The sequence below is a fragment of the Helicoverpa armigera genome, chromosome 19 (genome assembly GCF_030705265.1).
Source record: "Helicoverpa armigera isolate CAAS_96S chromosome 19, ASM3070526v1, whole genome shotgun sequence".
Lineage (NCBI taxonomy): Eukaryota > Metazoa > Arthropoda > Insecta > Lepidoptera > Noctuidae > Helicoverpa > Helicoverpa armigera.
This window is the reverse complement of record NC_087138.1, coordinates 2,994,194-3,020,551: the sequence shown is the minus strand read 5'-3', so window position 1 is coordinate 3,020,551 and position 26,358 is coordinate 2,994,194. Positions and strand designations below refer to the sequence as shown.

Genomic DNA, 26,358 nt, shown 5'->3' with positions numbered 1-26,358 from the left:
TTTTGTCCGACAAAAAATTATAAATATGTAGGTATAAGATGGAGGCTAGTGTATTTTTTTAATACTGCGAGCCTTATTAGGTTATGGCAGTATAATAGGATACAATGGGACCTATATCAAAAAATATTATGAGACTAGCCGTTTTCCCGCGATTTCACCAGCGTTCCGTGGGATCTGCTATCCGTACGGTGATAAAATATAGCTTATGATACTCGGATAGAGTGTAGCTTTTCAACAGTGAAAGAATTTTTCAAATCGGTTCAGTAGCTTCGGAGTCTTTAGGTTACAATCAAACAAATGTTTTCTATTTATAATATTAGTAAGTAGATATAGATAGACGTAAAAATAGATGACTATAAAGGTCCTATCTAGAAGGATTCCTAAAAATATGACCTAAGTCATGACTAACGTTTTAGGTATATTAAAAACCAAATTAATGTTAAGTTGTCTTACACTAGCTTCTGCACGCGGTTTTACCTGCTTGGCGAGGGAACTACTTGACGCACCTGGGTAAAATTACCTTTAAGTACTCCACTCCATTCCTCCGTTTAAGTAAGTAAGTACCTAGGCATTTCAACTAAAGGTAAACCTTTTTGATAGGATTTTTTTATGTTTATTAAATACATAGTATATACCTGTGTATTGAACAATTAAACTACTGCTTAAGATCGTTCAATATTAAGGAATTGTTATTACTTTGTTTAAATCGATTTTAGTTCATTTTCTTTTTAAATAAAGTTATATAAAAATTGTTTATCTTTAGTTTTGTTACTTAAGTGGAGTAGGTAGGTACAATTTAAAGCGTGATTGAGAAGCAAACATACAAACCCACAAACTTTCATATTTATAACATTAATAGTATTCCATTACAATATTAATAACATCAGATCAGCACTTAAGTATAGTAAGAATCAATTCATCCTGGAGTATTGCCAAGTTTACTCATGAATGAGCTGCCCACGTTCTGAAATGTCAGACGACTCTGTCAGACTCTGACTACACTATGTCTGGTTACGTAAAAAATGATAGTCGTGACAAATAAATTTGATTTATAACTTCAGTGACCTCTTATTTTCTTTCAATGGGAGTTTTAAGAAATGTAGGGTGAATCATTTCTCTGTTATTTTATGGGATTGTCTGTCTGTCCTCTCAAATGATATCCCTTAGCCGATTATCGGCTACGGCGGCTATTCTTATGTAAGGAGATCAGCCAACTGCGCAGGACATGTTATAGTGCACAAGCATTTGTGCAGACACAGGTGCACTCACTATTCCTTCACTCTGCGCCCGATGGGACGGCAATCGGACACGACCGGAGAGAGATCAGGTGCAGGACCGACATTTACGTGCTCTCCGATGCTCGGGTGTATCCATCACCAACTTCCAGGCTCCGTGCTGCTTCGTGAAAGTTTCTAAAACCCACAAAGCGATTTCGGCCCGACCCAAGAATCTAACCCGAGACCTCGTGCTCAGCAGCCGCGCTTGCCACAGCTAGACCAACGAAGCAGTCAAAAATATGCGTTTCACAAGTATGCGTGTCCGATTTCAAGACAAGCAATTGTTTTACTTCGTAATTAAACTAAGTACTATGAACTAACGGTTTTCGTGGAGAACATCAAATATAATCACGTCGGAATTCGACATGTGACGTCTAAAGGTCAACATTTTTCATACACTGTAAAGTTAGTCTTTTTTGTTTTGCCAGGTTCAAACAATTTGTAGAAAAAGTGAGTCATACATATCATTGGTTCGCCTCACCTATATTTCGGACGCTAGTGACTAGCCGTCAGTTGCACAAAGCTCCATTAAAATTAAAGCTTCATTAAATTTATTACTAACACTTTTTATCTTGTTGACAAAGAAAGAGTCAGCAATAGATTTAAAAAAGCTTTAACTTTATTGGAGCTTTGTGCAACTGTCGGCTTGTGAGAGTGAAAAAAAACATCTTGAGGAAATCTGGACTTTAAAGTCTGAAATCGTCAATTTTGAGAAAGGATGGTGATTAACAAACACTCCTTCTTTGTATGGACAGAAGCCACTGCTCTATAATGGGATTAAATATTAATGAATTTATGTACAAGTAATAAATAGATCAGCTCAGATTTGATCTGAGGTTATCAATAGGATAGTCATACTTTGATGACCTAACAGTAACTTCAGCAATCATTAAATAAATAATGATGGTACCTACGTAAGCGTTGAAGTCTTATCTAAATATCTAATAACATGAAAAACTTAATAATATTTCATAACTTCTAAGAGATGGGTAGTTTACCATACTATTTAATATGTTTCTTTAAAATAAATTCAAAAGTAAAAAAAAAACATAGTCTAGTCATACCCCATTTATGACTCAAATCCAAAACTTTCTCTCTCGACTGTACAAAGGAACAAACAAAACAAATTATGTGTGCAACTGTACTCCCATCCCACGTCCCATGATCTGTAGCAAAATGACGTCACAAAGTGATCAGTGCTACGACATAAAATGCTACGCGCGCTTGCTACGGCCACCAAAACCGGAGAGCGATCGCTACGGCGTAGACGCGCTACGCACACCGCGAACTTCTTTCGAAAAGTGTATATTTTCGGGTATGTGTTTTGTATTGTATGTAATATTTTTGTATAGTGTTGTAACAGTGTTGTATTTGTATAAGTTTGGTATAAGTTGGTAACTTTTTCGAAGTTAGTGGAGTTGAGTTAGTGGTTTCAAGTAGTAGGTAAACTATGAGGACTTATGGGAGGGCGCTATAAGAAAATCATTTTGTACTTAAATGAAATTTTCTTCAATTATTAACTGTTAAATATAGTAGCATTCTAGCTGTCAATAATATATCGGAAATAAATAAACACACATTAAAAACTCATTCGGATATTTCAAACCTCTAACATAATAAAAATATAGTTTCTCTAATCACCGCAGAAATCATAAACTATAAAACAAAGAAATAATTTTATATTGACGTTTTTTTTATGATTTTTTACAAAAATCCAGAAGGATTAATTCTCCTATTTCTTTTGACCAAAAATTAAAATAAAATCAAGTAATAACCTTTTATGCTAAACAAGTAATAATACTAGCCACTACAAAAGAGTATACAAAACACAGCGATATTTTCTTTTTTTCATATAATCTTACGAATTATCATACGCTAAAACAAAATCTAAACTAAAAAACAGCGAAACTTCGCAAACACATCACCCTATATATCGGTTACAAGGACACTACAGGTTGGCAAGAGTCCAATGTTAAAATTCAGGGTTTTCTATAACTCCTAGATTATATCAAGGATATACTTTGCTGGCAGTTATGAAAATAAACTATTCAGTCAAGTGGAGACATGAAAATATGTAGACAGATTAATATAAGGACGGGTTTTTCAATTAATTTAACTAACTTAGGTCACGGCAAAAACAACGGGTGAAAAAGTCTTTCTCTTTTGAGATGGGAAATCATCAAATGACTCCTCCCGCTGTGGGTTGGCAGCGCGAGGGAGTGTCAGACTCTTACTGACTAAAACCTAAAATGTTCCTTCTTGAGCCCTTTATGTACCAGGGTCGTGATAACTCTTTCGAACAATCCCGCAGGCAAGATGCTAATTATTTTTTTACAATACACCTTTTTCTTTTACACAATTTGGGTATAAAACATAAAGGTTTTACTGATAGAAGTTTTTCATGTAAATCATACTCGTTACACTGGAAACCGGCCATAACACAGTTGGGAAAAGGCTAGGTACATGATAAAAAATCGACTCAGCGAGACAAAAATAAATCTCACGAAAATTAGACAAAATGAAATGTTACCTAATATTTAAATCCCGTGTACTTTAATTTAACAATACCGTGTTAAAAAGTCAATCATTCAACCATAAAATATTCATAGGAAAGGATTTCCTACAATAAGTGTCAAACCTATTATAATTGACATATAAAATTAAACCAATAAAGACTTTACAAAACTTTCAATACAGTAAGGCCCGCACACTGCAAACTTTTAGTCGGCCAATAGTTTGTTTGGGCTCATAAATCAGTATGAAGATGAATGGCAGTACGCTCATTACAAAGATCAGGCATTTGGCCGGTATCAGACCGACTGAAAACTTTGATTGGAATACCATTAAAATAATCTGGCCAACTGTCGGCCGACTGTTTAGTCTGCCGTCTGATACTCTAAAATCTACTTTCTGACACGCCTATAATTATTCATGATTAATTTATACTTTTCAAGGAGTCGAGAATAAAGTATAAGTCAATTATTTATCGAGGGCTTTCGACGTTTCGTTACAACTCAATCTGTGAAGGATTTAAAGTGATTTTGAAAGAGAATTATGTTCTTTGTACATAATTATTATATTTTAATATTAATAAAGTGAAGATGTTGCTTGATATTTAAAATATTCCAGCTTTTCTTAAACATTGTCTCTTCATATAACCGGTTTCTCTCATTTTATTATTTTAGCTTTAAAATAAATATGTTAGAGTCGGCTTACATACTGAAACATAGAACTGAACACCAATGCATGAAATCTAGAAGGTTATTTTCAAATATCCAATCCAATCGGTCCAGTGGTTCTTGAAATTAGTCAATTCAAGCATAGATTAAAAACTAACGTAACTACATTTAAAGAGAAAAAAACATCGTTTGTTTCTACATAGAAAACCGTTGTTTGGTGTGTCAGTAAAAGGTCTAATACCCTTTGGCAATCTTTCCTGTCAAAAGCCAAAACAGTGGAAAATATTTCCTAAATTATTTAAACAAAGGTAAGAATATAAGCATTTTTATATTTGAATAGAATAAAGCCGCAGGAAATACTAAAAGACTTGTTCTATGATAATTTGTGGGAGTAAAAGTAAATGGCGGAAGAGTGACAAGTAAAATATAATTTTACAAGTATCAGAGTCGAAAGATATTCTTTACATCAGTGGTTCCGAAACCTTCCTTTTCTGCAATTTTATTCTTCATCATTTCCTCACTGTTGAGGATCACGCCACTATTCCATCCGTCAAAGATTTGATGCTAAGTGTACTGGTGAAAATCGTCCAATAATCATTAAAGATTATGTGGCTATAAATAAAACTAAAGTACAAAATAAAGTAGTTAAGTACTATTAGTTTAAAAGGTAGGTATATAAACTAGTTTGTTTAGGACATAGACAATTTCCTAGACAAACAATTAAGGATAACTGGCTCTCTCATATGATAGTGGTAGCCCCTTTAAAATTGCTCATAAGCCTAAAAATATTATTTTGCATAATGTATGTAAATATCCCTATCAAGGCACGGAAGAACTGCCTTTCATATAAGTAAGCGATCTTCCATAATCTACGGAGTACCTAAACGTGCTAATTGAGTTTCCTATACGAACTATATAACTTATATAATAAACCCGTTACCCGTTTGTCCGACAAAGCATAAATAAATAAATAGCTATCTTAAATAAATAATCGGTTAACGGAGTAAAACTACTTTTTTTCACCATAGCATTTAGCGTCATTTCAACGTCCACCTATTTACATACGACCTTTTTATCTGACGCTCTTATCCTACTAATATTATAAACGCGAAAGTTTGTATGTATGGATGTATGGATGTTTGTTACTCTTTCACGCAAAAACTGCTGAATGGATTTTAATGAAACTTTACAATAATATAGCTTATACATCAGAATAACACATAGGCTACAATTTGTAAACATATTGTTCGAAATACTAAACCTGCGCAGACGAAGTCGCGGGCACCAGCTAGTATATTATATTGTTGTCCACTTAGAAAACCGATAGCAACGTGTCAAATGTGTGTGACATACAAACCAAACATTTTTGTGTCAAAAACAAAGTTCAAACATTTTTCACTTGAAAATAACATAGCGCATGTGACAATCGAAACGGATATGTTGTGCTGCTGAAAACGGATCCTTTTAGTAGTAAAAAGCGTTCGTAATTTCAAGTAGCATAATGCAACATAAAGCTAGCTTAGCACATCAGAATCACACATCATGGTAGCTTTTCACATCAGAAGTAGGTAATTTTTAAAGTAACTCAGCTTTTTTAATTCAATCTAATATTACTACTCGCGAAAGTAACTCTCTATTTCTGTTTGTGTCCTGTTTACAAAGATATACTTTATTTTAAAAAAAGGTTAAAAAGATCGATTGTTTTGTGTATCATGCTAACATAGAAGATTGTTCTTTCAACTTCAACATTCAGTCACAATTTAATTCAAGACCTTTATGAAATCTTTACTTTATTAAGCGTACAAACTCTTCAGCTAGTCAACTCTTTCACAAAACTTTGTATCCACACGAAGCCGGGGCGAGTCGCTAGTATACCTACTACATAATCTTCAATACATCAGTAAGCCTGTCTATAACAAAACATACAAGGGTTTGTGTACACAACATCCACTCAGAAAACTGAGTACCTACAATAATCCAAACAATTTGACGTGTGTCAGAAAAAGAATCAAGTTACATCAAAGATAAGTTTACTTTCAAAATCTTTTGGTAAATATGACTTGCGCAGTGCACACCTGTTTTGATCGAGAAAACTCCAAACTTTTAGTCGGCCCATAGTTTGGATTCATAAATCGTAGAGCGCACACTACAGCGATCAGGTATAAAGCCGGCATTAGGCCGACTAAAAAATGTTATTGGACTCACGATTAACTTGAATACAATTTGTCAGCCAACTATCGGCCGACAGTTAAGTTGAATACTGCGGGAAGACTTGCCTTACCGGTATTAAGCACTATAGGTACTGTGATTGACATAAATATTTCATCTGGTTTACTTACTCGCTCCAGCAAACAGCAGTGGACTCTTGTCGACTCAAAATTTCATGTAAATTGATTGAGTGGTTCTATCGCAAAAGTAAAACATACCTACCAACAACAATTTTAATATTTATACGTATAATTCCGCCTGCGGCTTCGCCCGCGTAGTGTTCGGTTATATCGCGTTTCCAAGAGAATTCTTCAAAAGTCCGGGATAAAAACTATCCTATGTGCTTTCTCAAGGTCAACTCTATCTCTGTACCAAATTTTATTAAAATCAGTTCATTTGTTTAGGCGTGAAAGCGTAACAGACATACAAACAGAGATACTTTCGCATTTATAATATTAGTAGGGAGTACTTTTATAATTTTCCTAATCACCCGGTGTTGAAGTTTCATAAGAAACATGAGCGCGTATAAGATGTATCCAAGCCAACACAATTACCTATTCTTAATCCTTGTTTATAAGGAGGAAAAAAAAGATTGACGTAACCCCAAATTTCTATGAAAAAATAACGAACAGCGTTCATAATAAAAGGCGGGTTTTAAATAAAAGGCATTTACCGTATAATCTTGTAAGAACGTTTCATTACAAGCACCAAATTCTGTAATATAATTTTGAAAGGTTACGTTTTTATATTAAAAATATCTTCATGTATTCATCGAATACTGGAATATGATAATAATGTTTTGTTACATAATAGGTAAGTATGCTTAATTGTTTGTCTGTAAATATGTGCGATTTATATGATATTTCTATGGTATAGTAAAAATTGAAGTTATTTTACTTTTTGTCTGTTAATCTGTAGCAAATTGTTTGTTTCATAAATACAATAAGCTATGTAGGTGTCGTCTTCCAGTCTTAACAGTATGTAGCTGACTTCCAATATTTTACAAGGAACGACCATGCCTATCTGACCTCCTCAACCCAGTTACCCGGGCAACCCAATACCCCTTGATAAGACCAAAATACATAACACTTTTCAATAATCACATTAAAGAGGAAGTTGCCGAAAACTTTTGATAGATGGCGCTTTTAGGGTATCACTAAAAGGTCACCACAAAGTTTGGAAGTCAGTACATCATGTGTGTTCTTGTAAACTTCGATAATGTACTTATTTTTAATGCATGATGAAATCTGGGAGCAACACAATAATACAGTGGCTACTGGTGTGGTTGTCAGGCTTTCTGACTACCCGTAGGGGTAGGACACTACCCGTACCCGTAGTCTGATAAACAGGCTCACCAAAGAGTTGCTCAGGTAACCGGGTAACAGCAATCTCTCAATCTCCCAATTTTTCGATAGGGCTCTGAAATCTGTCTTGTCATGTACTTTAACAATGTTATTGGTTGTTTATGTTATGAAAAATGTAATATTACCTCATGTTTTTACCGCAGGTACTTAGGCAGGTAAGTCGTTTAGTTTTGTTAAGTAAATATATTGGCATCTATATTTCATTTAAAATTAATTATACATACTTAGGTACCTACTCTGTTTTAATACTTATTGCTTATCTCCCGTCTTCCGTTCTCTATCTAAAGTAATATGTATTACAAAGATGTAATTTGTCAAAAAAACTGTTTTAAATTGTCTCTAAATAGAGACACATCTAATGCAGTTAGAATGAACTAGTTTAACCTGTGGTAGTTCGAGGTATTCTAACCTTTAGATAACCTAATTTAGGTGGCAGGTAAATAGTTACATGTACTAAGCTAGACTACAGTATTTTAACAATATCCATAGGGACCATGGAATGAATATTTTTATCGAGCATTATCATTTACGTAGCCTTTTCCTAAGAAGTGATCGAGAAATATTATTATTAATATCAATATGTATATCATAATATTGCAAGCTGGATGTATCGCGATTAATCAAATATTGCTTAGCAACAAAATATGCATGTAAGGTAGAATTAAAACTCCGTTCGTTTGGGAGCGGATTAAAACGACTATAACCCCTTTCGGGACCAGATTTCTTTCAAAAGATATGTTGCATCTTAAAGATTTGCTGTCAAACCCATTTTGTGTATTAAAAAGGTTTAACAGTACTAATGTATGTAATAGTACTGTGTTTATCCACACTAATCGTTCCACCTAAAATATTTCAGGCACCTGGATAAAAGTAGCCTAACTTTCCAACAGTGTAAAGCTTTTTTTAAATCGGTTCATTGTTTTCGAAACCTTTGTTTCCTATTTATTATATTAGCAAAGACAGATGTAGAAGTTTAGATAATTATGCCTTGACTCAATAGGCCGCTTAATAGGTTTATGTTATCAGTTTGGCATATAAAAGAAAAATATATTTTAGAATCAACCTATAATTGGCGTTGAGCTTTATAATATGAGAATCGTGACCAATAACAATAGAAGTAGAATTTAACCGTATGCGAGTACCTAACCGATCAGTAAAAACGGTTATTATCATTATATTTTACTGATCAGTTATCGTTTTATTCTAAATAGAGCGACTTTCTGAACACTAAAAACTCTACGTGAGAAAACGACAATATGGCAATTTTGTCAAATAACATTGTTCAGGTTTTTTGGATTGAAGTGTACCAAAATACATTGAGTGTGCGGTCGCACATTGCAGACTTTTAGTCGGCCGATAGTTGTTTGTGCTCATATTTAAATCAGTATGAAGATGAATAGGTATGTAGTTCGTACATTACAAAGGTCGGATATTTAGCAGGTATCATACTGACTAAAACATAGATTAGAATAAAAATTTTCTTTCAATTTTTTTTGCCTACGATCGGGTCAACTATCGGCCGACTGCTTAGTTTTGCAGTATGCGGGTGCTCTAAGTATTTTATTTTCGAATAGTCGATGTTTCAAATTCAATGCTTTATCAGAATTTTTGCGTTTAGCTATTGACATGCAAAATAAATTGCTGAGAAACGTTTTGGCAACATTTTTCTATTTGAATTTGTACCTCTTTTTTATTGAACTATAATCCGAGTACAATTGAACGTTTTCGAACGACTTTCCAATCGTATACGGATTACCTATATTCCTGAAAAATCCTGAACGAAATTCAGACTTTATATTATTATCTTTCCGCTCTAAAAACTTTCATTCGTATAAAATACACGAGCATTGCTTGTTTCATTGCATTCCGTCTCTATTCCTCACCTTTAGAGATATCTTTAATTCCTGCGTCTCACCTTTGTAAATATACTTATATTAACAATTTATATAACTTATATTAATATTCTTAAAATGATCGTAGGTTTATCTGAGAAGATTTTCTCGAACGAAGCGATTTTTTAAAAGTTCATCGAATCGTACGATTCAATAAAGGATTAATATTAAGGTTTTATATTAGTTATTCTGATATAAACTATATTAACTATGCTGCCAAGTGTCATCAAAATCTGTTCAGCAGTTTGCTTGTGAAGAAGTAACCAGGACATTGCATACACACATTTTCAAACCTTAATTATAATATATTAGTATGCTTTAAAAATACTAAAATTATAATGTTGACTTTAGCAATTCCACTCCGAAACTACTGACTCGATTTAAATAAAATCGATTGCAAAGATAGTCTGAATCCCGGAAAAGGACATAAGTAGGCTATTTACATTTTGCCGCGGATAATTCATTCGGGATGAGGGTGAAACCGCAGGCAACCACTAGTAGTGTAGTGATATAAATATAATTTTATTCATATTTTCCCATACAATACAGAAGCGATGAATCACGCCATTTGATATCGAACAAAATATTTATGTGTATCATACAAGTTATGGTCGCCATGAAATACTTCTTTATCGTTTCCTAAAGAAATGCCATAAATTCATGTTTTGGTTTTGTATTGCATGTGTAAACAAGACTTTCAAGGTTTTCAGACTAGAATTGTTGTTGAAATCTCTATATGGAAAACATGTTTGGCCTTAAAATGGAATATGACAAGGGACCAATTGGACCCACTACTCCAAGTAATATCTATTAAAATCATTCTATCTATCTCAAAACTTTATAATAATCAGCAGTAACCTAAGTACTACTTGAAAGAGAAAGACAATAAAAATTGTATTCGAATTTACAGCTCGTATTTTACCTACATGTTTTTCTATAATTGTACCAAAGTTGAGTTAAAGTCTAGCTAAAGTACCTACTAAACATAGTACCTAAAAATGTATTTAATTATTATCAATCTATGACACAACGTTTGTTCATTATCGTTGTTTCTTCTTGTCAGCCATAGATAGCACTAGGAAATAGTGCAATTTTTGGAAGCTTTCCTTTTGTAATTTTAGACCTGAAAAAGTACAAATTAAATAGACGATTTTTTACTTAGAATTTAAAGAATATTATAGGTAAATATTCTTCAAACAAACTGAAACAATAACCCGACATTATTATCCACGTTTTCATTAGAATCTAGAGGCCCTGTTCCTCCACTGACATCATCCGGCAGGCGAAGACAGGGCATTTATATTGTGTAACATTGATGCGCTTGTCGGTTCACTGCATTACAATAACTGCATCCGAACCGCGTTGTGAATGCTCTATTTGTATTCAGAATAGATTTTATATAGTTTATTCTTTGATTTGTAAGGTTAAAGGCCGATTTTTCAATAACTAGATAGCTTTGAGTTGAAGAATATGTTTGATGTTTTGACAGTTTTTGTATAGAAAATATGTGAAAACGCCATATTTATTATTTCTTAGAAGAAGTTAACTTGCGATTGAAAAATCAGTTCTAAATCAAAATTCTTATTTTAGTTATTCGGTCAACAATTGAATAGCCTGATTTACTATGCACGGGGTCTCAAAGCATCTGTCACAATCTGTCACAAAGCAGCCCGGAGTCTTAAAGTTGGTGATTGATACACCCGTGCATCGGAGAGCACGTAAATGTCGGTCCTGCGCCTGATCGCTCTCGTGTCGGATTGCCGTCCAATCTTCGGTGGAGTCAGGCCATAGTGGAATCTAGAAGCCCCTTTTATACTTTTTGGTGGAAGTAGAGTTATCAAGTTAGTATTATTTATTTTATTTTATCAAGGACGAACCTGCGGGAAACAGCTAGTGGTAAAATATTTGAATCTTTATTTTCGCCTGAAGCAATGCCTATTAAAACCTTCAAAGGAATTAGCGTACATATGTATTACCTGAAAATAACCTTTTTGGAATCACACAAGGAAATATAACAAGCTTCCTTTTTGGAACCATTTTATTCTAAATCGGTTTTATATGTGCTTGAATAATTTTCTCCTGTGTAAACGATTCTCTTTATGTGCCCATTAAAGAATAACAATCCCTGTAAAATGTTATTTTAAGGACTAATTATAATATTAGGTTTGTTTTGACGATTCCCTTTGTCGGAGATTTGGTAATTTTGATTTCATTTAAACTTCTTTCTTCTTAGTACAGCCGATGTCATCCGAGGATAGTGTAGTTTCTCTATCCGAATAATCCTGCTTCTAGTTTTTATCAAAAATATCCATATATCTGGGTATTGGAAAAAGTCAAGAATCAAATATTTTATTTTTATGTCCAATTTATCGCTAACGCAATTTGTTTTACCGTCTTCTAAAACTAAAGGCATAAACTGCACATATCATGTGTCATACCAAATTCTTTACGACACAATACTTGGTTTGCACTAAAATAAGTTATGACTCGAGATCTCTATTTACACACTAACTGTTTCACATGGTTTTACTTTAGTCTAAATGGACGCTAATTTAAAACCTGATTTGTTTAAAAAGGCACAAAAGTCAAGGCCAATATCCTAAAATACACTGTACCTACTTAAGTCAAATATTTTGGCAAATCGTGTTTTCCGGTAAAATTATCCTGATTATGACATCGCGTGACAGGCAGCATCTTAGGCATTCTCCATGGATCATCACATTAGGGAAATGAGTGGCTCGTGGCTAAGTGTTGGAACTCTTTGGAGAAAGCACTCATAAACTTTTGATATTCGAATATTGTTATTTTATATTTATTTATGACGAATATCATTATTAACATCTCAATATACCTGATAAAAAAATCTCTACAAACAACGCCTATTTCCATTCCTATATATATTAATTAACAATATTGTTATCTAGGATTCCAGGCAGTTTTCTCGAGAAACCTGCCGCATGGGTTAATCAAGCATAAGGTTTAGTAATTGCTTGACGCGGTCGGTCCGTGGATGGGTGACCATCTTGTCATGCGTTCCTCTGTGTTCTAGAAAGCACGTTGAATCGGTAGGTCCCGGCTGTCTTTAAAATTTCTTTGGCAGTCGTAACGGGTACAGAAGCCAGAAAGTCTGACAACCAGTCTTACCGATCACTAAAATCATAGGTATTTTTGTATTTTATCCTAAAATGTTTGATTTACTTTGTCTTATCAGGGAAATATAATAAACCCTATCAATATAAATAAAACTGTAACATGAGGAAAATTAACCCAAAGCCAAAATATTGTTTACTAGCTGACAAATTCAATTTGTAGCCACAAACATAGATATTAGAGAAGGGTAAATATAGAGGAAAAGACCCAACATTGGGCGATTTCCTAATTATAGATCACAGTCATTTCCAAAAATTGAGTTTGGCGATATTCAGTAATATTTTTGTGCCAAGTAAGTGAACAAACTTCTTTGTCTCAAATCCTAACTTAAAGGTACAGAGATACATCCTGCCCGGGGCTGCGGGATTGTTCGAAAGTCAGAGTAAGAGTCTGACACTCCCTCACTGCTGCTAACCCACAGCGGGAGGGATCATTTGATGATTTTTGACATCATTAAAAAAAACCCTCATTGTACCCAGAGAAAATTTGGTATGCAGGAGATGAACATAGGTTAATTTTTGTTCGAATGATAAGAATAGTTTCCTAATCTCTCTATCAATTACTTATGTAGGTATACTCCCAATTTCTAAGTCTATAAGAAATCTGGAACACTTCAATATCTTTATTGGTCAACTCAGTTCAAAGACCCTAGCGGACAATAAATGACTATCAGGCACTCTTTGCCCTAAAACTATGTAACAAAAATATCCTCAAGATTTATTTGTAACCATAAAAATCCTATAAAATTATCTCGAAGGATTCCCAACAGAAGTATCGTAAGTCTTTATTTGTTTGACTTTTATATTATCACTGGCTTTTGCCCCCAGTTTCTGCCACGTCTTGGGGGAACTACCTACTTCCCGTTCTCGGATAATATGTAATGATAGCTGGGTGATTCTTCGGAACACTGTTTTGACGTGTTTTTGACCGAAGAACACATGAAAATAACCTTCGATTGGAATGCCAGTTTCAGGTTATATGTTAAAGGTAAATGTCTATCGACGCCTTATGTAGCTAATTAGGATTTATTAAAAAAAACTGTAATTAAGTTAGCAGAAAACAGTAAAACCTAATTAGTCTGGTGTGTCCCAACGTCGGTTTTTGTTGCATTATTTGACTTTCTGCGAGCTACGGTCGCGTTACACTAAAACTAATGAATTCAAATGATCTTTAAATACGTGTTTCTTAATATTTTAATATTAAAATACAAAAAAATTGTGTATTTTCATAATTACATACATTTTAAAATTGTCCCCGACTAAATTCATCATTAAGCTGGCTCAATTTGTTCAAACATTATCTGTACGTAAATAAAAAATATTTGAAAGAGTAATATTTACTTGTAAGAGATCGCACCAGTCAGCACCGAACGGTGACAGCGAGTGCTCGTGCGCGGACGTATTTTTTCAAAAAAATACGATTACAAGTTGTCATCTGGCGTTTGTAAGGCAAGTAGTACAATCAATCTGTCTTAATTAACTGATAATGTGTATCTACTATCGTTTTGTTGCCAAAGCAAAGTGTCTTATAAGAGGGTTTTGCTAACATTAATTGCATGTTTGATTCTTTACGTTTATAAATAAAGGAGCAGGATTTGATAATCTGCGAATTCCTAATTTTTCTGGCCCCCATTGGTCTGGTTTCATCTGGCTCTTAAAGCCAGACGAATTTGAGCGGGCCATATGAATTAGGTTTCATACAAATCAGGCCTGACCAGATTAATTTTTCTGTGTCAGATTAATTATTTCTAATGACATTTCTTTACTGTTGTTTGTTTTTTTTTGTTCATTTGTGTTGGCTTCTTCGTATTACTTATATTTTATTTCAATAAAATTACTTAAGTTATACAAAAAAATTAAGCAAATAGCCTGTTGGTTATTATTCCGAAGTTCAATTGCTGTGGTGTTGTGGTCGTCGCTTGAATAGCTTTATATCTTTTCAGATCCATATTTTCAAAATGGCAAAACAAAAATTACAAACAAGAGAAGAAAGACTAAGAAAAAAAAGACTAGCGGAGAAGAGAAGATATGAAAGAATAAAAAATAATGAAGAGTTATGGAAAGCAAAACAAGAAAAGAATAGACAAAACTATATACGCAGAAAAGAAGAAAAAAAACAACTACCGATAGGTGAAATGAATCCCAGACAACAAAGGTTACAAAGAAAGAGATGGAGAAAGAATTACAAAGCATATTACCAAAGAAAGAAACAAGAAAAAACAACAGCGGCAATGCTAGCTCAAAACACCCCACCACAAAGTCCTAGCATCTTGCCCTATAACGAAGCTTTTCATGATAATTGTCCACCTTTAAATAACCAGGTTTTAAATAGAGAAGAGTCACCTACACCAGGACCATCCCGGATTTTACGCAGTACTTCAATTCTTCAGAACCGTGCTTATTCTCCTACTTCACGAGGAACTACACCGAATTCAGAGGCTCCTTCCTGTTCTTCACCTGTACCTTCGGTTGTAAGACGTCTCCGTTATCAAAAAGAGAAAGAAATAAATAATCTTAAACGAATAATACTAGATATGAAGCGACAAAATGAAAGTTACAAGAAAAAACTGCAAAGATTAGCATTGAATTATAAAGGACCCTCAGTAGATAATAAAATGAGACCTAAAAGTCAAAATACAACACTTATCCACAAAATAAAACGCTCAGTGCGAAAGTCAAATAAGATACCAAATCAACTTACAACTTTTTTGCCTGAACAACTAAGAAAAGAAGTTGAAATATTTTATGAAGACGATGAAAATAGTAGACTTTGCTCCGGAAAAAAGGAATTTATAACAAGAAACCAAATACGTAAACAAAAGCGATATCTCAACGACAGTCTTATTAATCTGCATAAAAAGTTCCTGAAAAACTCAAATTCAATTATTAGCTATTCAGCGTTCTGCAAATTAAGGCCATTTTGGGTGATCATACCTGATTTTCGATCAAGAGATACCTGTTTATGCAAATTGCATACTAACATGGACTTATTCATCCAAGGATTGTACCAGAGGAGGATATTGCTCACTAAAACTTCCCAAAATCTTCTCTCTCTGCTGTGTTGCGATGTGTATAATGAAGATTGTTTACATCGAACGTGTTTTGCTTGCAAGGAAAGGACAGTCCCCTATCAGGAATTTGATGATTCCGTCGAAATAACATACTGGCAATGGGAGACTAAACCATACACGATTGAAGCTACGGGAAGAAAATTAAGATCAACTGAGAAAGTTAAAAAAAGAGAGGAACCTAAGATATGCATTGAAAAATTTGAATCAACATTGAATGAATATTTCGAGCATTGTGGTAATGTAGTTGCTCAACAAAAGGCTTTCAAACATTTAAAAGAAAATCTGCAAGAGGGTGAGTGTATAATTCATGTTGATTTTAGCGAAAATTATGCAGTTAAGTGCAATGAAGAAATACAGTCCTATCATTTCGGTGGTAGCCGTAAACAATTAACTCTACACACTTCGGTAATATATTTTTTAGACGATGAGAAGATACAGCAAGTACAGTCTTTTGTACCGTGAGTGAGTGCCTTCGTCATGACATTTCTGCAGTGTGGGCTCACATCGTACCAGTCCTCCAATACATAGACGAAAAAAAGACAGACATTCATACTATACATTTCATTTCCGATTCTCCATCTAGTCAGTATCGTAATAAAAAAATATTTCACCTAATTGCTAGTTTGCATATCTATCTAAGCTCCATTAAAATCATTACATGGAACTATAGTGAATCTGGTCATGGGAAGGGTGCCCCAGATGGGATAGGCGCTGTTATGAAAAGAACTGCGGACCGTGCTGTTTCCCAAGGGCAGGATATAAAAGATCTGAAGGATTTTTTAAATGTTATGGAGCAAAACCTTAAGAAAGTAAAATTGAGAACCGTTTCTGAGTATGACGTATCTGAAAAGGACTTCCTTTTCCCGCAAAATGTGAAAGCTTTTCCAGGTTGCCTGAAAATGCACCAGATAGTCTGGAATTTTGAGTCTCCCGTACTTGCCGTTCGAAAACTGAGCTGTATAGATCAAAACTGTCTTCATCAGACTGTTATTTGCAACCACAAAAAGCACCTTGGCTTTTATCATTTGGAAAACGAAGTTCAACAAAACAATACTGATGAAGTTACACCGTTAGCTGATTCAACACGACAACTGAGAGAAATTGGTCAATCCTTTTGGACAATCAGTAATGAACCTTCGCCTAACATCGATCAAAGAATTTTAGATGAAGAAATTGAATTCAATATAATATCACATAAAAGTCAAAGAAATGATAAAGGTGTACGCAAATCATTGGGAATAAATAATGATATTAATAAAGAATTAAGAGAAGATAACGAGCAAAAAGAAGGACGGAAGGATAATGCTGTGGAAAGAACGGAAATGTCTCAGTGTGCTGACTTGGATAAAATCTCAGAGATAACTTTTTCAAGAGATGGAAGTAAACATTTTAGTGTCGATTTGGAAAATATAAATCCATACTTAATTGACTCCGATGATGAAGAATTTAATATTTTTTAGTAATTTATATAGGGTATTAATTTGTTTTTTACGATCTCAAGCTAAGAGTTCCTATCGTACTGCAAAATTAAGTCTGATTTTGATAAGTTTTATTTCATTTTAATTAAGAGTTTGTATTCGTTGAAGTTTATATTTGTTTTAAGCTAAGATTCGTTATTATTTTGTGTTATAAAGAGATCTCATGAAGATTAATTTACCATTTCACGTAATTATTATAGTAATGAAGCTAGTGTGATTTACCAACCGTAAAAGGTTAAATAAATGATTAATTTGAAGGAAAGTGTTACTGTTTACTTAATTCATAATTATTTTCTTGTGTCAGCCAAAAAAAGTGATAATTAAGTAGTAATAGGAGTAGTTATTTCAATATTTGGTAAAATTTTATAGTAAAGATGATTGGAAAAATATAGGAAGTATCATTAATCTGTATACCTCTAATTTATATGGTGCGAAATCACATTCATCTGCCTCTGTCACAATTAATCTGGCCCAGCAATTAATCAGCACCTTTTAAATCCTAATCTACGTGATGCAAATCGATGCCTTCGATATATGATATTGCACATAAGGCACTAGGTCATACTATTACGTCAATTCAGGTCTAAGAGCAAAAAAAAATTGAGCCAGATCAATGAGTCAAAAACACTCGGTCTCGAAGAATCACCCAGCTGTGTTTTGTGAAATAAATAAATGTAGTGTACATATGTCCTTTCTCAGGTTCGGGACTATCTGTGTATCATACATCTAAATTGGTTCAATAGGTTTGTCTAGCATGACAGATAGATAGGGTTACTTTCGCATCTATACTAATACTAGCTGAAAACCTTCCCTGGACCTACAAACATTTAAAAACCAAAGTAAGGTAAATCGGTCCAGCCATTCTCGAGTTTTAGTCAGACTAACGAACAGCAATTCATTTCATATATAAGACTAGCTGACCCGGCGAACTTATTATTTCCTTATTTGCTCACCGCTTAGACCTACCCTGGACTATGAAAAACATTTTAAAACCAAAATCAGCTCAATCGGCCCAGCCGTTCTCGAGTTTTAATCAGACTAACGAACAGCAATTCATTTTTATATATAAGATTATAAAGCTGAAGAGTATCTCTGGAACTGGTCCGATTTGAAAATATGCTTTTAGTGTTAGATAGCTCATAAAATTTATCGAGGAAGGTTCATCATCATCCTCTTGCCCTTATCCCAACTTTATTTGGGGTCGGCGCAGCATATTTTCTTCTTCTATACTCTTCTATCTGCCGTCATCTCACAAGTACTTAACATTCTTTGTAACATTCTTTCTTACCATGTCTATCGAGGAAGGTTATAGACTACTTTTTATCCGGAGAAACTGCTGGCAAAAGTTAATTTATTATATTTATGTATTATTTTATTACATTCCGTAAGTTTAAAGCAAATATTCGGCCGACCGACTGTGTACTTCTCGTTAAAGGTAAGAAATAATTATTTTCGAAAGGTTATATCTACGGCGTGTCTTCAATGTAATTAATATAAATAATTAAGATGAAGTTACCAATTTATCGACCTTAATTGTTTTAGATACGTTTCGTTATTGATTAATGGTATAGGTTAACGTACTTAATAAGTTAAAAATAAATTTGGAAAATCACGGTGGCTTTAAATAGTACCTAGTGTAGTTAAACAGTGGGTTGGTCAACAGTTTAAGTTCTATTTTCAGACAGAAGTATGTTAAAATTTCATAGTTATAGATCGTCATTTTATTTTGTTAGAACTTATAACTCATAGAAAGCCTTATTTGAAATGGAAAAAGCATTAGGTATTGCAAAAAAGGTACCATTTTTTTATGCTAGTCCATCCGGACCTATGTTCCAATACGGTAATCTTTCAAACAAAAAGAACTTTACAGTACTCTAGCTTACGTAATTCTGTACCTACATCGGAATAACATACGTAGGTATAAGTTACTTTTTATCCAGTTGCGAGAAATAGTGAAAAAAAATATCTTCAACAGCTAGTCAAACCAAATTATAAATTTCACCTTTAAACTTTTAGAAGGCCAAATCTCGAATTCCTCCCCTCATATGCTGAGGGGAACAAAATTCCCCGTTTTCACGTGTTATTACGTAAATTCCAGTTTGCTCGCCAAAACATTTTAAGGTCAATGTAATGGACAGAGCATAAACACTGTTAGAACAAAACTATTCCACTTAGTTAAGAATCAAGCCACAGTATCGGCTATTGCAGTAGTTCAATCATATTATGTAAACAAAATCTACGCGGTAACATTGGCAGCCCAATGGCACGTTCATGCGTACCAAGTTTTAAAAGAATTTGCAAAAAAAAAATACAAATACAAAAATGTTTTATTTTTTGTCCTTTGTCCAGCAGTTTGATCGTGAAGAAGTAACAAACACAAGTACTCAATAAGTTGTCGACTTTATGAGTGTGATTCTTATCGCATAGGCAGGCGTACCTTTTTTGACAAACTCCAAAAATATATATTTTAATACCAAATTGTTGAGACAATTATTCCCAAAAAGCAGGTTAATATCGCTCCTCTCAGACCCCTTGTCCTGGTAGTAGAGTAATTATAATAACACTAAAATCACAAGATTACTTACTTAATAGAGACAGAAACGCCATCACCAAACACCGTTCAAACTCTTATACTTTATCTCCCTAAGTATCCCATTTCAAATACTCCCCACATTTATCACACACCACCCATAAACTGACCTTTCCGCCCACACTCCCTAACATTTGCAACAATTGACCCAACTTAACTTACTGTTATAACCTACACTGTGTCCCGCGTCCTCCCACTGTGGCGCCAAGATGTCTGATCTCGTAACCTTGTGGGACTGGGGACTGGGAGCTGGGAGGACATTAGAGATCGGAGATTAAGCTGATCTGCTAATTTTAGAAAGAGATGAGTTAGATTGATTGAGGGTGGGTTAAATTAGGGGTGCGTTCGGAAATGTGTGTCAGGAAATACTAACGTATTTTTTTATTTTGATGAAAAGGTTTTTGGGTTATTTTGTGTAGATTTTTTCTGAAATAAAAGTTTTAAGTGCTTTACACTTTTACAAAAATATATTTTTCAATGTAACAAATTCATTTATTTTTTGTCAAGTGTCAATCAAATGTATTTTGTTAGAGAAAATAAGTGGTTTTAGCCACAATAGGAAGCATTTTTTTTATAAAATGTAGAATTACTCAGACATTCATTAATCATTTCCATTCATCCTCTTGGACGTGCCATTTCTCAAATAATTATGAAGAAAAAAGAAATACGCATTTTCATGACAAGAATGTCACAAAAAGAATACAAAATTATATTAAGTGTTTATACCTATAGATATTGGATCGGATACCTTGGAGTAGTAGGGTTTTACACGAACAATGTCATATCTGACCTCCTCAACCCAGTTACTTGAGCAACCCGATACCCCTCGGCAAGACAGGTTGTCCGACATATACAGGGACAGAAAGATATATTTACTACTTCAAATTACTCCATATATTTTTATATTAATAATTCCGCTGAAATTTTGAAAATAATTAAATTAAGTCGCTGTTAATGGTTGATATACAGCGCTGTTTTCCAAAACAAAATTATGTTGGTACTTTCCAAACTAATATTGTGCTGATATGTGTAATATTATGTATTTCCAGTGTGAATCAAAATAGCTTCCCGCAGACCCGAGGATTCTACTGCATATGGTTAAAAAATATCCTACATGTTATCTTGATATACTTTTAAGCTGTATTACTGTCAAGTTTCATCAAAATCCATCCAGTAGTTGTAGGCACCAAAAGAGAAACCAATATACATATGACCTTCCGCATTTCAATACTAAAAGGTTGGGATTCAGTGTTTTATATTACATTATTTTATTATTACAAAATACCTACATGTTCTTGCTGTAAGGAGAAATAATTAACTTACTTCTACATAGAACCTTAACTTAATTGTTATTTCCCACATATTCCCCAGTGTGTGTCGGGAAATATTTCAAAAGCTTCACACAATTTTTCTTCAGTTACTCTGTAAAAACAGAGGAAACTTACCGTCTAATAGAATGGAATTAATAAGTTAGTGTTATAATGTTGACTAACTGCAGGGCACATACTTCTTCTCATACAGAGAAGGAATGAGCATTAATCACTCTTGATAAGGTGGATTGACGAATTCAGACTTTTTTATTAAAACCTTACCGCAGACTTGGGGGTCCGCGCTTTTAGTTACATGTTTTAAGAATTAATTACAATTTTCGTCGTCTTGGCCTCACAAACTTATGTCTAATTCAGACTTTAGAAGTCCATGGGTTCCTCGTTTTTTGTTCTTTCACCTTTACTTAGTCATCAGTGTGTGAGATATATTTGAAACTACGTATAACTTTGAAAAGTAACATTGATACTTGCCTGATCTGGATTCGAAACCACACTCATAATTTAAAGCACCAGGCTTTATCCACCAGTGCGAATCAATCCTTGTCTCAGTCAAACCAAAAAAAACCTGCCTAAAATATTTTAATCAAAGCATAATAAGACATTTGGCACATAACTAGATACTAAACAAACAAATAAGGTCACTAATGCTAGCCTAAGTAAACTATCGTTTGTTACATAAGGTCATTGACCGGCCAAAATAATATATTTTTCTACTTCGTCTCCCTTATGTCCAGTTTGCGAACGTTTTGGGGGATCCCAACACAATAAGACTATGATTATTCTTTGTATTACATGCCAAATATACTGACGAATTGATGTTTTGAAATTAATAAGGTTACATCATTTTTTTATAATTATTGTATCAGCCCATAATTGCTTATTGATACTGTCTTTAAGAACTATTGTTACCTATTCCCTTTTCCAGAAAAAAACACTGGAACAATTTTTAAATCAAATCGATCAAATGTATTTTCTGAGATTAGCGGGTTTAAACAAGCAAACTGAAAACGCTCCTTTAGAGACTATTTATTACCATTATTTTATGATTCTAAAACCAGAACCTCCTCCTTTTTCCTCTCAAAAGAGATTCGTTGTTGCCTTTTCTTTCCAATCGTTTCGTCACGTTTGCTACAAAAGGATTTGTGGGCTCTTCAAAAGCAGGATTATGTAACATCTGCTCAGTTGTCTTACCATCTATATTTCCAAATATCCTAAAACAACTATCCTATAACAAACTAAGCCAAACTTGGTTCTCAACTTAGTATTACAAATGTTAATTACAAAACTTGGTAAACCTCCTGTGTTCAGGGAAGCTGAGCATCGCTCCACCAGTTATGTAAAACCTTCTTGTAATTGCATTGTTAAAGCTAACATATACGAGGTCTTGTTAAAATTGGTGTAAAGGTATTTATAGTAACCTAGTACTCTTACTGGGGTAACTCTAGAAATCCCTATTAAAACTATATCGAAAGCTAGTCCGTCTATTTGTCAGACTTCCACGCCAACACTGTTGATCCGATTTAAATGAAAGTTACACAGATAGTCTTGAGCCTGAGAAAGAAATCTAGGAGCGAAAAGTGGCTCATAGTCTCTTTTAAAAACAGGCGAAAGCGCGGGATATAAGTGGTTTACCTATACCAGTGTTTATTGTCTCGTTTGGTACTTATTTCTTTTTTATAAATGCTTAGTAGACGTTTTTTCAAGATACCTATTACGTATTACATTCCCAACTGTTCTCACTGTATGTATTTCAAATTGGTTCACTAGTCAAAGGCCCACCCACAAATAAACAAACACAATTTTACTTTCTTCTAACGTTGATAAAGAAATTTCATTCACGTATCTCAGTCTCAAAGATAAACAGAACCAGATTTCGTCAGAATATTCTAGATTCAGAGCTTAAAGGAAACAAACAAGCGAACAAAGTTAAAGAAACAAAACCAAAAGATACATAAAAAGACAATTTTGAACGTAAATTCCGAAGATAAATATTGCTTAAGGTATTCCCGAAATACGGTGGATGACGACATCTTTAGAAGTATGTCTCGAGACAATTTCGTTTGTTTATCGTCGAGCTACGGTGTTATAAATAAAAGTATCTTGTAGACTGCAGACTAAACTGTCGGCCGATAGTACACTTTGATGGTCATCGTGAATGCCATGATACTTTTTTTGCTATGCATTTGTGAATTAAGTACATATCTACATCTTTACCAAACTGATTCCTTGTTCGATCAGATCATCGGCTAACTAAAAGTTTGTAATCAGCGGTATTTTATAGGTTGTTCAAAATTATTTAGTGGGATAAACATCAGAAAGGTTACAGCCTAAGAAAGGAAAGAGGCTTATTTTTAACCTGGCGCAGGAAGTAGTTCCCTTGAGACGTGGGCGAAATTGCGGATATCAGCTAGTTATAAGTTTTATAAGCTCTTCGATCAAGGCCAAAAAATCGTAAGCTGATCGTATACTTAAGTGAGTTCTCCTTGTTCACAGTTTTCCACATCACACCATGAGTTGTTCCCGAAGTGTTGCGTTGCTGGCGGCATTGTGGCTGGTGGTGGGAGCCACCTCCTCCCCCGTCAGGAGATCACCAGACCTTGAGGCGAGACGTAGAAGTGCTATCGACAGGAGTATGATTAGGTAAGAGTGTTATATTGGATTTTTTTGTGGACACTAGTTGTTACAAACAAAACTAATTGTACCTACTTATGTTAACAGTATTTGATCTTTGTAAAGACTATTGCTAGTCAAGGATTTTCTTGACTTTGATAGTCGTAGGATGTCGTTTGTAGGATGATCTGTCATCGACAATACATATCCGCAAAGGACAGTGACAAAATCCAGGTTTTTGGCTTTCAAGCAAGAGCTTATAAAGCTATGATCTTAAAGGGGATCATCTCAAATTGAAGTCTACTATCCGCACGTGGAAAGCAAACCCATATTTAATCTTTGATCTTTAACAGTTTCCCTATGTCTTCCAACAGATTCGGCCGTTCATACCCCCAAGAACCTTCAGCAGCAGATCTCAGAGAAGCCTTCCAGCGCCCCACTCGCAGAGGGAACAGTTTCCTCCGCTTCGGACGCTCCCAACCCCTCACCCTCTCCACCGACGACCTGGTCTCCCTCCTCAGAGCATACGAAGAGGACTACGACACCCCCATGACGAAAAAATCCGCCAGCTTCGTCCGTTTCGGACGGGACCCTAACTTCATCAGGCTAGGCCGTTCCGCTGAAGACGAGAAGAGTGCTTTTGAGCAGAATTCTGAGCTGGTGGTCAGTGGATATCCTCAGAGGAAGAGCCGAGCGAGGGACCACTTCATCAGGCTTGGAAGGGACAGTGAGGAGATGAATGAGAATGAGTTGGAAGAGAGTGAGGATAGCAGAAGGAAGAGGTCCGTTGAGGCGTGCCATGACTGCCAGTCGTAATCTCTTTGTTACTTTTCCATTGCTGTTCTAACCGCTGTATGAAAATTTTTATTGTGAACTAAACAGGCAATAGGTGGTTTTTCCTATGTATCTGTTACTATATTTTTAATTTCAATAATGATAGTGTTTTGTTCCCTTTTGAATGTGGAAGCCTGTATTTTAATCTGTCAATTTTAAAACTATATTATGTGGTGTAAGTGAGAAGTATACTACTCTCATCCTGCGGTTTTTATTGTATTTTCTCTACAATTTTGGACAGGCTAAAGTTTTCTAAAAGGCTTAAACTATGTGGTGCAATTGATGTTAAAAAAATATAAAAAATGAAATAAGTATTACTACTATAGGTTTAATATTTTAGCAAAGTACAGTTAAAACATTTTAACAGTTATATTTTACAAATTAATGTATTTATCTTGAAGCATAATACGCTTACTCATATTTTGATCTCAAATATTTATAAGCACCTATTTTATAAATCATTTACTATAACATATAAAACCTTATTAAAAATAACTGTATTTACGGGAATATATACTCGTATATGTCAAAATATAATTTATTTGTAATAAAAAATGCCATTCCTATATAGTATTTTTTCTTTGTTTTCTTAAATGTAAATTTAATGAAACTGTACATTTATAAAGTGTTAGCATCTGAAATATAGGCTGGGTTATTTCAATTTCGGATGCCCACACTAATTGAAAAAAAAATTAATAGCTATAATAAAACTACTTAAAAAGCTATATACCTATTTAATATGTTAGATCGATGTTAATAAAATAGTATTTAATGAATTGTTGCAATTCTAAATAAAGCATTATTGTGTAATGATTGAACATTCATTTAATATTTTATTTAAATGTAAAATAAAATGAAGTTTATCGATAAAGTTTTGATCACTTCATAATTCCCTATTTCCTTAACAATCCCTTGTGAATTCCTTTTATGTGCAAATGGAATAAAATTCAATTATTTATGAGGAAATTGATGAAACATGGTGTTTCAATCATCTTTTGATATTAACAAGCTATTTAATTGAATTTAAAATTGATGTTGAGTTATGGTATTCAAGGGGAGGTAGGTATTTATTGATTCAACTTTGCTATAAATTATTACAATTGCGTCCAGGGAGACAAACTTGAAAAACAATTGAAATAAAATTCGATGTCTAATTAAAGTTCTGATTTAGTACAATCTAATGAACAGAATGAGTAATGATCGATTTCAATTTCCGACGAGTGATCACTCTTAATAATTACAACAAATCAACGAAAGCTAAAAGTATAAGATCGCATTTAAAGAGAAAACTATTACGTTTGCACTACATACTTACATGTAACTTTTTGAAGGCTATTAAAATATGTTAACCTACATTTATAAATACCTAAATCACAGA

At 34.0% G+C, this 26,358-nt stretch overlaps 1 protein-coding gene across 1 annotated transcript; it reads left to right on the top strand.

The window, feature by feature from the left end:
• The first annotated feature begins 2,474 nt into the window (after positions 1-2,474).
• Positions 2,475-25,464, top strand: LOC110380828 (FMRFamide-related peptides). The gene is made up of 3 exons (XM_064039492.1): positions 2,475-2,592; positions 24,030-24,176; positions 24,521-25,464. The coding sequence occupies exons 1-3, from the start codon at positions 2,489-2,491 to the stop codon at positions 24,960-24,962; spliced, it is 693 nt and encodes a 230-aa protein (XP_063895562.1). The 5' UTR covers positions 2,475-2,488; the 3' UTR covers positions 24,963-25,464.
• Positions 25,465-26,358: the final 894 nt, after the last annotated feature.

What these genes read in the sequence shown, in the direction of transcription:
- LOC110380828 (XM_064039492.1), top strand. Translation starts at nt 2,489, where the DNA reads ATGCTACGCGCGCTTGCTACGGCCACCAAAACCGGAGAGCGATCGCTA. An exon ending in CGAAAAGTGTATATTTTCGG is followed by an intron (nt 2,593 to 24,029) that starts GTATGTGTTTTG and finishes CCTTGTTCACAG; the next exon opens with TTTTCCACATCACACCATGA. An exon ending in ATCGACAGGAGTATGATTAG is followed by an intron (nt 24,177 to 24,520) that starts GTAAGAGTGTTA and finishes GTCTTCCAACAG; the next exon opens with ATTCGGCCGTTCATACCCCC.